Below are 12,903 nucleotides of genomic sequence, written 5' to 3' on the forward strand. Positions count from 1 at the left end.
TAGGTCTTCGTATCATCATAGCCCTTCTTAGAGAGCCCATCACCTTACTTCTGAAGCAAGCTATTTGTTTGAGCCTCTCTTGTGAATAGGTTTTTCAAATCACTCTCGATCCAATCATAGATCTATTCATCATTGTGATTCCTCTTATATCAGGTCTCACATCGTTGAAAGTTCGTAAAGAGAAGGGAGCCTTAGCCAAGGTGACAGTGGGATATTGCTCCATTATTGCCCCTTGACCTAGTAGTTGCTCTATAGGATCCCCTCCTAGGACAGCTACTAGTTTGAGCGGTAACAATCCCAACCCCGACGAACGATAAAATGGCTCATCATTAAGGGGTAATAGAACTGCTATATCATTCAAATCATTGGAATTCCGGAGAGCTTAATGCAACTCCAATTGTCAGAGTGAATCACAGTTAGCCCCATTTGAAGACCAAATAATCCTATGAGCATCTTGTGAAGCCATATGGCTTCACAACTCGCCAAACTCGTTGCCATGTACTCTACCTTTGCTGAGCTAAGTGCTAGTAAGTGTTGCTTCCAACTATTCCACGAGAACATAGTTAATCCCAAGTTGAAACAACATCCAGAAGTAGATTTCCTATCCATGGCACTCCTTGCCCAGTTGGAATCTCTGCAACTCCACTGCAGCAACTTTGACATATTTTAGTTCAAAGTTGATTCTACCATGGAGATACCTAAGCACATGCTTTGTTGCCACCCATCGAACCCTCCTCGGCTCCACCATGAACTGGACAGTGTGTGTTCGCATAAAAACTGTTGATTTTTGTGGCATTGGGAGATATTCCTGCATTGGTGAAGGGGTATCCAACTTAGCATAAAAAAATAAAATAAAATTTATTTTTGGAGTGACAAGTTGGCTCAAGAAGTCAAGTCGACCCAACCAATGAAAAGGTGTGTCCCTTGGGTTATTTTACCTCATTAGAAAAGTATAAATAGATGGTCTGAGATCTCATTTTCTACACTAAGCAAGAGAAGTTCTCTCTCTCTCTCTCTTTTCATCTTTCTTATCTCTCTTGGACAACTGCATGTGTGGAGGAGGACAAGTTTGACTAAGTATTTACCAGGACTGTTTTACTTATGTTTGATCGAATTTGACCCTTGTTTTAACCGAGTTGATTGAGCGGCCGCTAACTGCAGAAGGGTCGCATGTGTGGACCTCTGACTGCATGGCCAAATTTGATTGTAGGTCGAAACTTTGACCAAAATTGACTTTTGATTCATTTTGACTAGTGTTGACTAGCTGTTGGATTTAATTAGGTTCGACTGGTATTTGGACTTATATATTGGCATAGATTTCTAGAGAAATTGTTGATTTGTAAACCTTGTTGAAGAATAATTTATACTAAAGAAAAGTTGTTGGGTTTTCTCCCAAGGCTGGGTTTCCTAGGATAAAATTATTGTCTCTATTGTGCATAGTTGTCTTTCTATGATTGTTATTGTTTTGCTGCATTTACTGTTGAAATTTTTTGTAGTGTAATTATTCAATGATAGTAGTAGCATAAAACACTGTGTAAAAAATCACTAGGAAGTAATTATTTGGCAAAAAATTGTATTTACTGCACTCTTGCATAGAATTTCAACATGGAATCAGAGCTTTGTTGAAAGATTAGCCATTGAAGTTAGCCTAGGAGACAATATTCAGTAGCTTGATTGGTTTTTGGATCTTTTGTCAAAATGACACCAAGTCTCATAGTTGAAGATAGGTTGGATAGTGCCACCAATTTTAGAGCTTGGAAGACAATGATGCTTCTTATCTTGGAAGAAAATGAGCTTCAGGATCATGTGGATAAAGTCATTCTAGAGCTAGAGGGAGTTGAGGAGAAAGCAAAGTATAAGAAGGATGAAGCCAAGGCTAAGAGAATCTTGATAGATTCCATAAAGGATCACTTGATTCCTCATGTTGTTGGTTTGAAGACTACCAAAGAAGTATATGATGCCTTGGTGAGATTGTACGAGAGTAGCAACGCTAGCATGAAGCTAAATTTGACAAGATCCACCTCAGCCACCTCTTCCGCAACAGTTGAAAGTTCATCACGAAACTATTGAATCCTTGTGAAGTTTGATGCCACAGTCTCAGATCTGTTCATCTTGATGCTATTCACTATGTTCCTTAGCATCATCTTTCTATTTTGGTTGTCACTATGGTACAACTTAGTTAAGGTCAACCACATAAGTCGAATCTTTCATCGTTATGTGAGGGATTATGTGATCTTTCTGATCCAGGTGGATATTGGTGGCCACCCACTTATTCCACTTGGACCCCCAACACTGTCTCTTGCAGTTTTCCGGTTTCCTTAATTGTAGCAAAGTTTACTATTTTTGGTAGTTTTTCGGTTCTTGAACTTTCGGAGCCGTTTTGAGTCCCTAAACGATGTTTTTAGGGAATACTGAGAGATCGAAAAGGTCACAAACCGCTTTACCTATTTGTTGTCGACTTAGTATTCAAAATCTTTGAAACGGGGTATTATGGTAGCCAAATGGAGATCATATGCCAAAGTTACAACCTCGAGAAGTCGATGTACCAATTTACCCAAACGGGGCCCACAATTTTGGCGCTTCATTTCCTAGGGCTAGGTTTTTGGATGTTTAGGGTTTTCCATTGTTTTTCAATAATAAATAGGCCTTTGCGCCTCATTGTAACATAGTTCAAAGTGATGTAACCGCGACATCTTTTCTCAGAGATATGCTACCATCAGTCGACCCAACCAATGAAAAGGTGTGTCCCTTGGGTTATTTTACCTCATTAGAAAAGTATAAATAGATGCTCTGACATCTCAGTTTCTCCACTAAGCAAGAGCGAGTTTTTCTCTCTCTCTCTCTCTCTCTTTTCATCTTTCTTATCTCTCTTGGACAACTGCATGTGTGGAGGAGGACAAGTTTGACTAAGTATTGAACAGGATTGTTTTACTTATGTTTGATTGAATTTGACCGTTGTTTTCACTGAGCGACAGCTGACTGCAGAAGGGTCGCACATGTGGACCTCTGACTGCATGGCCAAATTTGATTGTAGGTCGAAACTTTGACCAAAATTGACTTTTGATTCGTTTTGACTAGTGTTGGTTCGCTGTTGGATTTAAGTAGGTTCGACTGGTATTTGGACTTATATATTGGCATAGATTTCTAGAGAAATTATTGATTTGTAAGCCTTGTTGAAGAATAATTTCTACTAAAGAAAAGTTGTTGGGTTTTCTCGCAAGGCTGGGTTTCCTAGGAGAAAATTATTGTCTCTATTGTGCATAGTTGTCTTTTTATGATCGTTATTGTTTTGTTGCATTTACTGTTGAAATTTTTTGTAGTGTAATTATTCAATGATAGTAGTAGCATAAAATACTATGTAAAAAATCACTAGGAAGTAATTTTTTGGCAATAAATTGTGTTTACTGCACTCTTGCATAGAATTTCAACAAGGAATCAGAGCTTTGTTGAAAGATTAGCCATTGAAGTTAGCCTAGGAGAGAATATTCAATAGCTTGATTGGTTTTTGGATCTTTTGTCAAAATGATACCAAGTCTCATAGTTGAAGATAGGTTGGATAGTGCCACCAATTTTAGTGCTTGGAAGACAATGATACTTCTTATCTTGGAAGAAAATGAGCTTAAGGGTCATGTGGATAAAGTCATTCTAGACCCAGAGGGAGCTGAGGAGAAAGCAAAGTATAAGAAGGATGAAGCCAAGGCTAAGAGAATCTTGATAGATTCAATAAAGGATCACTTGATTCCTCATGTTGTTGGTTTGAAGACTACCAAAGAAGTATATGATGTCTTGGTGAAATTGTATGAGAGTAGCAACGCTAGTAGAAGTATATGATGCCTTGGTGAAATTGTATGAGAGTAGCAACGCTAGTAGGAAGCTTAATTTGACAAGATCCACCTTAGCTACCTCTTCCGCAACAGTTGAAAGTTCATCACGGAACTATTGAATCATTGTGAAGTTTGATGCCAAAGTTACGACCCTAGGAATTTGATGTACCAATTTACCCAAACGGGGCCCACAATTTTGTCGCTTCATTTCCTAGGGCTAGGCTTTTGGATGTTTAGGGTTTTCTATTGTTTCTCAATAATAAATAGGCCTTTGCGCCTCATTGTAACACAGTTCAAAGGAATGTAACCGTGACATCTCTTCTAAGAGATAAGCTACCATCAACCACGCTATTTTATTTCCATTGTGTTTGTAAGCATACTTTAGTATTTTTCTATTAATGAAATGAAGTGCTTTTCTATTGCATCTTTGTATTTATGATTATATATGTAAGTTGTTGCGTTCCTGTTTAAGTTCGTATCACCTTCACACCGTCCAAAATGATGCTCCTGGATCTTACATTTTTCAACTTATGTTTCCCTGCTTGGGCAGCATCTCGAGGAACTTGAATTGCTTGGCTTGCAATTTCCCACAAACCATTTGTCATTAAGAGATGGGTGATTCACTCCTTCCATGGACTGATGTTTATAGAGCCCTCCATCCTTTCTTCAGATCTTGGACTTGATGATGCCATATTAACAAATCGACTTCAGCCACAAAACTCTCAATGCAAAATAAAAAACTTTGTTGCTATAAAATAATTTGCTATGATAAAACCCTTGTAGAATTTATTGCTTTGATACCATGTTAAATATTTTTATACTAGTCCAACCATATAAATTAAATGACTAGTAAACACTGATATGCATAAATCTACTATAAGCTTCCAAACATTTACCCCAACACTTACCCCATGATACATTTCACACTACTCAAATTAAAAAAACGTAAACCTATATATGTTTAAAAAACATGTAACAATATTCTTAATCATGGACATTCACCCCCTCTTTACCATTGAAATTCTCAACTTTTAAATAACTCTTACTGCGATACCATGGGCGAGTACCATGGCTTTTCAATATCACATGCCCAATATTACATGTGTTGTTATGATATTTTCTTTAATTAATTAATTTGAGATAAATTAATTACAATACCATAGGCCAATACCATGGCTTTTCAATACCACAGGCCCAATCTTATGTTTGTTGATATGATATTTTCTTTAGTTAATTAATTAGAGATAAATTATTTAAAAGAGGAAACTAATTTGGAGGTTAATATGAACCCTTGATTTGTGAATACTATTATGAATATTTTGGCATATTCCATGGAGGTTAGTTCTCTGCCATCCACTTAATAATTAATGATAATTAAATTAAATTTGTGGAAGGCCTGTTCAGAAATAGACACACTAGTTCTGATTTAATTTACTTCAACAATCTATTAAAAACTCTAGAAAATATTTGTTTCACATATTTCTAAAATTCCATAAAATAAATATATTGGTATATTAACTTAACGCATCTGAGATAAAATAAATAGATCAATCACACCATAACAACAAATTTATATCCAACAGAGTGTTCCTCCATTAAATGAGAAATTCTGGGTTAGAACCATAGATAATACATAGAAAAATTGCAATTGCTAGGCCCTTGGAAACTCAGCGTCATTGGGGAAATTCGCCTCAAAGAATTCGACCTCTAGAGAATTAACCTTTCTAACCAGCTAATCGAACTTCCTTTCTCATTGTCTCGTAGGACCATTGTGCACTAGAGAAATCGATCGCCTTGGATTATTCGGCCTCCTCCACAATTTGACCCTCTTCTCCAACAACTTGGCCTCCCTCTTTTCCGAACGCCTGCATCTTTGAATTTCTCTTGAAATTCCTGCACTTTTCCTCACTTATCTTCAGTCTAGTTGAGTCTTTTGCTTGTGTTGTGCATTCACCTCTCCCTTACACTTATTATATAATTTCATTAAGTTTAAATCCCTAACACTGATCTCTCAAGCGATCAATGAATATAATTAAATCCCAAAACTCACTTGAAATAATAGTTGAGATTATATTAGCCAGATGAGGTGAGATTATATTACGTGGCGGTGGTATTGATACAACGTGGTAGGAAATGGATGTCGAGAAACGGCCTGATGAACCTTCTTCAGGCAATTTATGGTTTAATTGGGATGGTGCAGCTCTGTAGGATATGTGGTTTTCGTAGTGAAATGAGACAGAGAGACATAGTGGATGATACCGGCTCCTCCTTTGCGCACGGACTCCTCGGAAGCCCGAGCTATTCATTAGGTGTATGGAGGGACCCCTTACACTGGCGGAGGATTTGGCTTCTTGTTGCAACTGGGTGCATCATGTGGGATCCTGGGTCGTTTCTCTTTGGACATCAGTGCTCGAAGGACCCCCAAATGGCGAGCATTCCATTTCACTCTGGTAGGTTGTAGTAGGCACGAAAGTTCTCTTGTTGGCAGTGCGATTGATTTTCTTCGCTTAAATACCTTGCTCAGAACTTTCTGCAGCCCAGTGTTCTGGTTGGGAATTACTTCGGTTAGAGGGTTGGGCTTACCAGTCGGTTGGCTAATTGGATATGGCGTGGGGGGTTTCAAAGTGTTAGTTTATTGTACAGTTCTGGTTTGGTCGCTTGTGGAGAAAATTATTCTCCTGTTTTGTTTGGCCAAAAGACTAGTCTGTAAACCCAGAGCCCGATGGCCCATTTTAAATAACATTAATAGATAATAATTAATTTGATTATTAGATAAAAATTAATTAATTAGATTAATTATTATAATTTTCCTAACTTAACCAGCACCTAAAGAGAATCAAATATCTACAAGCTAAGACACCAAAGTTATGTATAAGAATATGTATGATAGCTTTTAAGCTCTCAAGTGATCAATGACTAAAATTATATCCAAGGCTCACTTGAAATAACAGTTGAGATTATGTCCAAATCATTTAAATAATTTTATTATTTTACCTTGGAAATTTGGCCTAATATTAAATAATATTAATAGATAATAATTAATTAGATTAATTATTATAATTTTCCTAAACTTAACCAGCACCTAAAGAGAATCAAATATCTACAAGCTAAGACACCAAAGTAATATGTATAATAGCTTTAAACGTACAAAAACTTCAACATACTTTTAGTACCATTGATCTACTTAAGATTAATCCGGTGAACTTTAATATTGTTCTCTTATCTTTTCTCTTAGTCCCATTGATCTACTTAAGATTAATCCGGTGAACTTTAATAATGTTCTCTTATCTTTTCTCTTTTTATATAGCGAAGTGATATCTCGCGCATAAATAAATTCGGTCATTTTGTGGTGAATCTGTCAAAAATTATGAATAAATATTAAAATTTAATTCTGTGAACTTTAATAATGTTGTCTTAATAAATATTAAAGTGTTATTAAAATTTAATTCTGTGAATTTTACTAATGTTGTCTTATGATTAAAGAATTTTTCTGGGTGATAATTACATCAGAATTAATTTGCTAACGTTTGAACTAATCAGTGTGTAACATGTTTTCAACTAATGAGTGTGGTGTAGTTATCATGTGCTAATGTGTTTTGAACTATCACAGAGACCTAAATTTAAATAATGTTATTTTTTTATTTTTTTTTGCTCTTTCTATATTGTGAAGTAATACCTCGTGCATAATTAAATTCGGTCATTCTGTTGTGCATCTGTCAAAAAATTATGAATAAAATTTAATAATTTTTTTAATCTTTTCTCTTTTTATATTGTGAAGTAATACCTCGTTCATAATAAAATTCGGTCATTCTGTGGTGCATCTGTCAAAAAATTATGAATAAAATTTGGTCATATTGTGGTGCATACCATCTGTCAAAATTATGGTTGATACTCCATCCTACTGGAAACTGGTAATGCGAATATTACAAACTTTAATCGTGCATATTGCAACTTTTTCCGCCTAACCCGTGGTTTATTCTTGGTGCAGGAAAGATATTTTTACACCTATGTACTTTTTTCTGGCCCGAAAACCTTTAAACGATAACCAGTCGTAAGGCTGACCGCATTTTTCACGAGAACAGAGACTACACCGCTTTTGTTTACAGACAGCTGAACAATTAGTTTCTTGATTTTAAGGCATTTATTTTTTCTTGCTTGATTGTTTGGCTTTTCAACGGGGAAAGGAAATATAAACAGAAGATTGTAAAAATCATATTCCAGACTATTCAGTAGTAGAAATCAGTATTAGGGAGCGGAAAGAAGCTTGGATGGTTCTTGGTTTGTTAGAGTTGAAGACATTGCCAGGACATGAATTGTCCATAGATTCACGTGTATATGGAATCTCCTTTGTTACTTGGGTTTTTATCAATCTAAATTACTGTTTCCAGTACCTAAAATCAGTATGTTTAACGTAAGTACAAGCATTTGATAGAAACATTGTGAGCATTCCATAGCATGGAATAATTTCTAAAATGGTAATGATCGTAAATAGTTCTGTTCTCAAAGGATATATTCCATAAATCATATCATAAGGGGTTGAAGTATCCAAGAGTGATATTTCACCTATCTCAAGAATGGTATACAAATTTGGGGACATACTAGTATGTTATTACATACCATTAAATTTACACGGATGGGGGTTGATGATAGTGACATGTCTATAAAAAATGGGCCCATGTAATAAGACGGAATTTAATTAGTTAGGTTGCAACAATTTTTTTAATATAGTTATACTAAATGCCAAGTTTAAAACGTCAGTACATGGTTACACTAAAGATTAGTGAAAACTTGTTATGCATAGATAGTTGAACTGATACATAAAGGGATGATGGTAGAAGATATAATGGGATAATATAAATTTGAAGAATGTGGCCAACACTCTGCTTTATTGTGTATTTATTATGTTTACTAGTATAGTATATTAAATATAGATAGTTGAACTGATTATTATTATTATTATCCAATTTTAAGGTCATAGTAGGTGGTTACACTAAAGATTAGTGAAAACTTGTGAAATCTTGCTTATCCTATATACTAATATGTTAAACATAGATAGTTGAACTGAAAAGTAAAGGGATGATGGTAGAAGATATAATGGGATAATATAAAATCTAGCTTATCCTGTATACTAGTATGTTAAAACATAGATAGTTGAACTGATACATAAAGGGATGATGGTAGAAGATATAATGGGATAATATAAACCTTGCTTACCTGTATACTAGTATGTTAAACATAGATAGTTGAACTGATACATAAAGCGATGATGGTAGAAGATATAATGGGATAATATAAATTTGAAGAATGTGACCAACACATAGATAGTTGAACTGATACATAAATGGTAGAAGATATAATGGGATAATATAAATTTGAAGAATGTGACCAACACTCTGCTTCATTGTGTATTTATTATGTTTTCTAGTATATTAAATATAGATAGCTGAACTGATTATTATTATTACTATCTTCCAATTGATTGAAGAATGTGATCAACACTCTGCTTCATTGTGTATTTATCATGTTTACTAGTATATTGAATATAGATAGTTGAACTGATTATTATTATTATTATTATCAAATTTTAAGGTCACGGCCAAGCCAGACGCTACATTGATTGAAGAATGTGATCAACACTCTGCTTCATTGTGTATTTATCATGTTTATTAGTATATTAAATATAGATAGTTGAACTGATTATTATTATTATTATCCAATTGATTGAAGAATGTGACCAACCATTCTACTTCATTGTGTATTTGTCATGTTTACTAGTATATTAAATATAGATAGTTGAACTGTTTATTATTATTATTATCCAATTGATTAAAGAATGTGACCAACACTCTGCTTCATTGTGTATTTATCATGTTTACTAGTATATTAAATATAGATAGTTGAACTGATTATTATTATTATTATCCAATTGATTGAAGAATGTGACCAACACTCTGCTTTATTGTGTATTTATCATGTTTACTAGTATATTAAATATAGATAGTTGAATTGATTATTATTATTATTATTATCCAATTGATTGAAGAATGTGAGCAACACTCTGCTTCATTGTGTATTTATCATGTTTACTAGTATATTAAATATAGATAGTTGAACTGATTATTATTATTATTATCCAATTTTAAGGTTACGGCCAAGCCAAACACCGCATTGGTGTATGAGACCCGCTTGGTTGTGGGACAAGGGACCCACCTATGTGCAATGATTTTGATTGCTAAGTCTACGAAGGCATACATACTTTACCCCCTTTGGTTTTGAACTTGTGACCTTTTAAGAGGAAACACATGCTCTTAACCATTAGGCACACTCAAGCTGTATAAACATAAAAGGGGATAATGGTTGAAGATATAATGGGATAATATAAACCTAATGTGACCGACACTGCTTCATTGTGTATTTGTCCTGTTTACTAGTATGTTAAATATAAATAATTGAACTGATACATAAAAGGGGATAATGGTAGAAGATATACTGGGATAATATGAACTTAATGTGGCCAACACTTTTCTTCATTATGTATTTATCTTGTATACTAATATGTTACATATAGATAGTTGCACTGATACATAAAAGGGGATAATGGTAGAAGATGTAATGGGATCAGATAAACGTAATGTGACCAACATTTTGCTTCATTGTGTATTTATCCTGTTTACTAGTAGGTTAAATATAAATAGCTGAACTTATACATAAAAAGGGATAAAAAGAGATAATAGTAGAAGATATAATGAGATAATATGAACTTAATATGACCAACACTTTACTTCATCATGTATTTATCTTGTATACTAATATCTGCATCTTATAAAGTACACTGATGACATTTTGGGTTAGTGCCATTACCCATTAGACCACAAAATGTATTATAGATTAAATTTGACCTTGCATCATTATTACAATAACCACTTTAGGTTGTTGCTAGACTACAGACTAGATTTGATCTGAAGTCATTATTACAACCACTGCTTTAGATTGCCACTAAAGCAATTTAATAGACTGAATATATTATAAAATGTTGTGTACTATTTTATAGTTCTTTGATATTTGAGTTCTTCTAAGAGTTGTTTTTTTAAAAAGGGGGGGCGAGTCCCTATAGAAGCTATATGGAGCCCAACAATCACAATTATTCACAATATATCGTATGTACAGAAGCTGGATTACTATATGTACAGAAGCGAAATAGCCATATTATGCTGCCGTGTAGCGCATTACATAAGTCTCATAGGCTGCCGAGCAACAGGAATCAAACACGGGTGGGGAGCGGGAAAGTCAACCATCCCGACCACGTGAACTGTGCGCCCAAGCGCTTCTAAGAGTTGTTGTTATTACCCATGTGAATATTATTTGTTCGATTCTAGTTTACATGTGGAATTGATGTGGAGTAAAGAAATTTTGGTTAGTTATTATGATAAAAATATATTATGGGAGGGAAATTTAAATGTGGAACAAATATACTCATTTTCCTATGTAAATATAAACAAGATTATAAATATAGAAATCAAATAGATGTGAGACTCTATTTAGTGTATACACATACACATACACATGTAAATACCAGTTTTCTAAAATGATGGTAATAGATAAAAAAAGAAGAAGGAAAAGTCTCTCTTTCATATGCAAATATTGGTTTTGAAGAATGTATAGAGAAAATAGAGAATAACAATGGCAACAATTATTTACATTTTAGGAATATTCAAAGACCAACTTTAAAGACGGTACATCATCATCATTGAAGACTAATCATTAATGCAATTTGTAAAATAAAGTAGTTACTCTTTTTTAACTTTGGTTAAGGGATTTTCAATTTTAAGTGTTTTTTGTTTTTTTAATGTGTAAGAAAGAACTTTTACAAAGCAATAGGAAGATAATATTAGCATTTGCAATGCAAAGCTTTGATAGAGATAAGAAGATTGTGACTTCTAAAATTTCTATTATAATTGTCTTTTAATTAAAAAGAAAAACAAAATTGTTATTTAATATAACATTAAAAATAATCAAGACCATAAAAGCTTGAAAAAATAACTGAAGTTTAAATTAACTAGAAGATTGTGACTTCTAAACTTGCTATTATAATTGTGTCTTTTAATTAAAAAGGAAAACAAAATTGTTATTTAATATAACATTAAAAATAATTAAGACGATAAAAGCTTGAAAAAATCACTAAAGTTTAAAGTAAATTATTATATGTTTTTCATAAAAACTTCATAAAGAACTAAAAAGGTATGGAGGTAGAAAGAAAACACCAAGTAATTGAAGTAAGAATATCATAAGAAAGTATTAAACACATTCTAATGGAGGGTTAAAATAAAATTTCTAGGAAACATAACTATAATTAGGATCATGGTCCAAATACCACAATAGGCTTTGGAATTGGATGTCTACAATGAAATCTAATCCAATATGAACCCCTGTAGAAAAGCAAGCAAACATTTGATGACCAAACCATGAAGATTACTATCATGATGAGGAATCAAAATTTAATGTATAATGTTGGGGAATCAAGTAATGTGTCTATTTGTAGAAGATGGTAAAATTGAAATCAATGCCTTAGTAATTGATCATTTAAGGTGTAAATAAGTGTTTATTTGAAGACATAAATTGTCATAGTTGAGACATGGATAGCAAATCATCGTCATCATTAGGGCTTAGTGTAGATTGTGTCTCTTAGACAAACATGGCTATGTCAAGAGAGCATGATACAAAATTGTGAGACACTTTTAGACAACCAAGATGATGTTGTCGATGACTTCTTTCAATTTTAGTTCAATTAAGAATTAGGAGATCATATGGAACATATGGATGACCCAACCATTCTAAACATTTGCTTCGAAAATGAAGTTTAATAATTATAATAAGGCATTTATACCCATTTTCAACCAATTTTTTTTTGTTACAAAGAACCCATTGTATGATGTGTTATATTGATAAGCATCGTGAGTTTAATGGCATTGATCCTTTTTATACCACAACTTTTCAATCGTAGTGATTACAACTTCTAGTAAGGTACCCTATCCTTTCCATGTTATATTTCATGGCAGACATAATGTGATACTTTTTATCG

At 33.6% G+C, this 12,903-nt stretch overlaps 1 protein-coding gene across 1 annotated transcript in view; it reads left to right on the forward strand.

Moving 5' to 3' along the window:
- The window catches only part of LOC149155569 (cycloartenol-C-24-methyltransferase-like), a 173,924-nt gene extending 165,595 nt beyond the window's left edge, over window positions 1–8,329 (forward strand). Inside the window, exon 14 of the mRNA XM_089440675.1 lies at window positions 7,813–8,329. Within this exon, the coding sequence (XP_089296801.1) occupies window positions 7,813–7,879 (67 nt within the window). The 3' untranslated portion in view covers window positions 7,880–8,329. The remainder of the gene's footprint in view (window positions 1–7,812) is intronic.
- The last annotated feature ends 4,574 nt before the right edge of the window (window positions 8,330–12,903 follow it).

This window comes from Pinus tabuliformis, chromosome 9 (genome assembly GCF_031772625.1).
Source record: "Pinus tabuliformis cultivar Carrire ecotype Pingquan chromosome 9, CPIR1, whole genome shotgun sequence".
In the NCBI taxonomy this organism is placed as follows: domain Eukaryota; kingdom Viridiplantae; phylum Streptophyta; class Pinopsida; order Pinales; family Pinaceae; genus Pinus; species Pinus tabuliformis.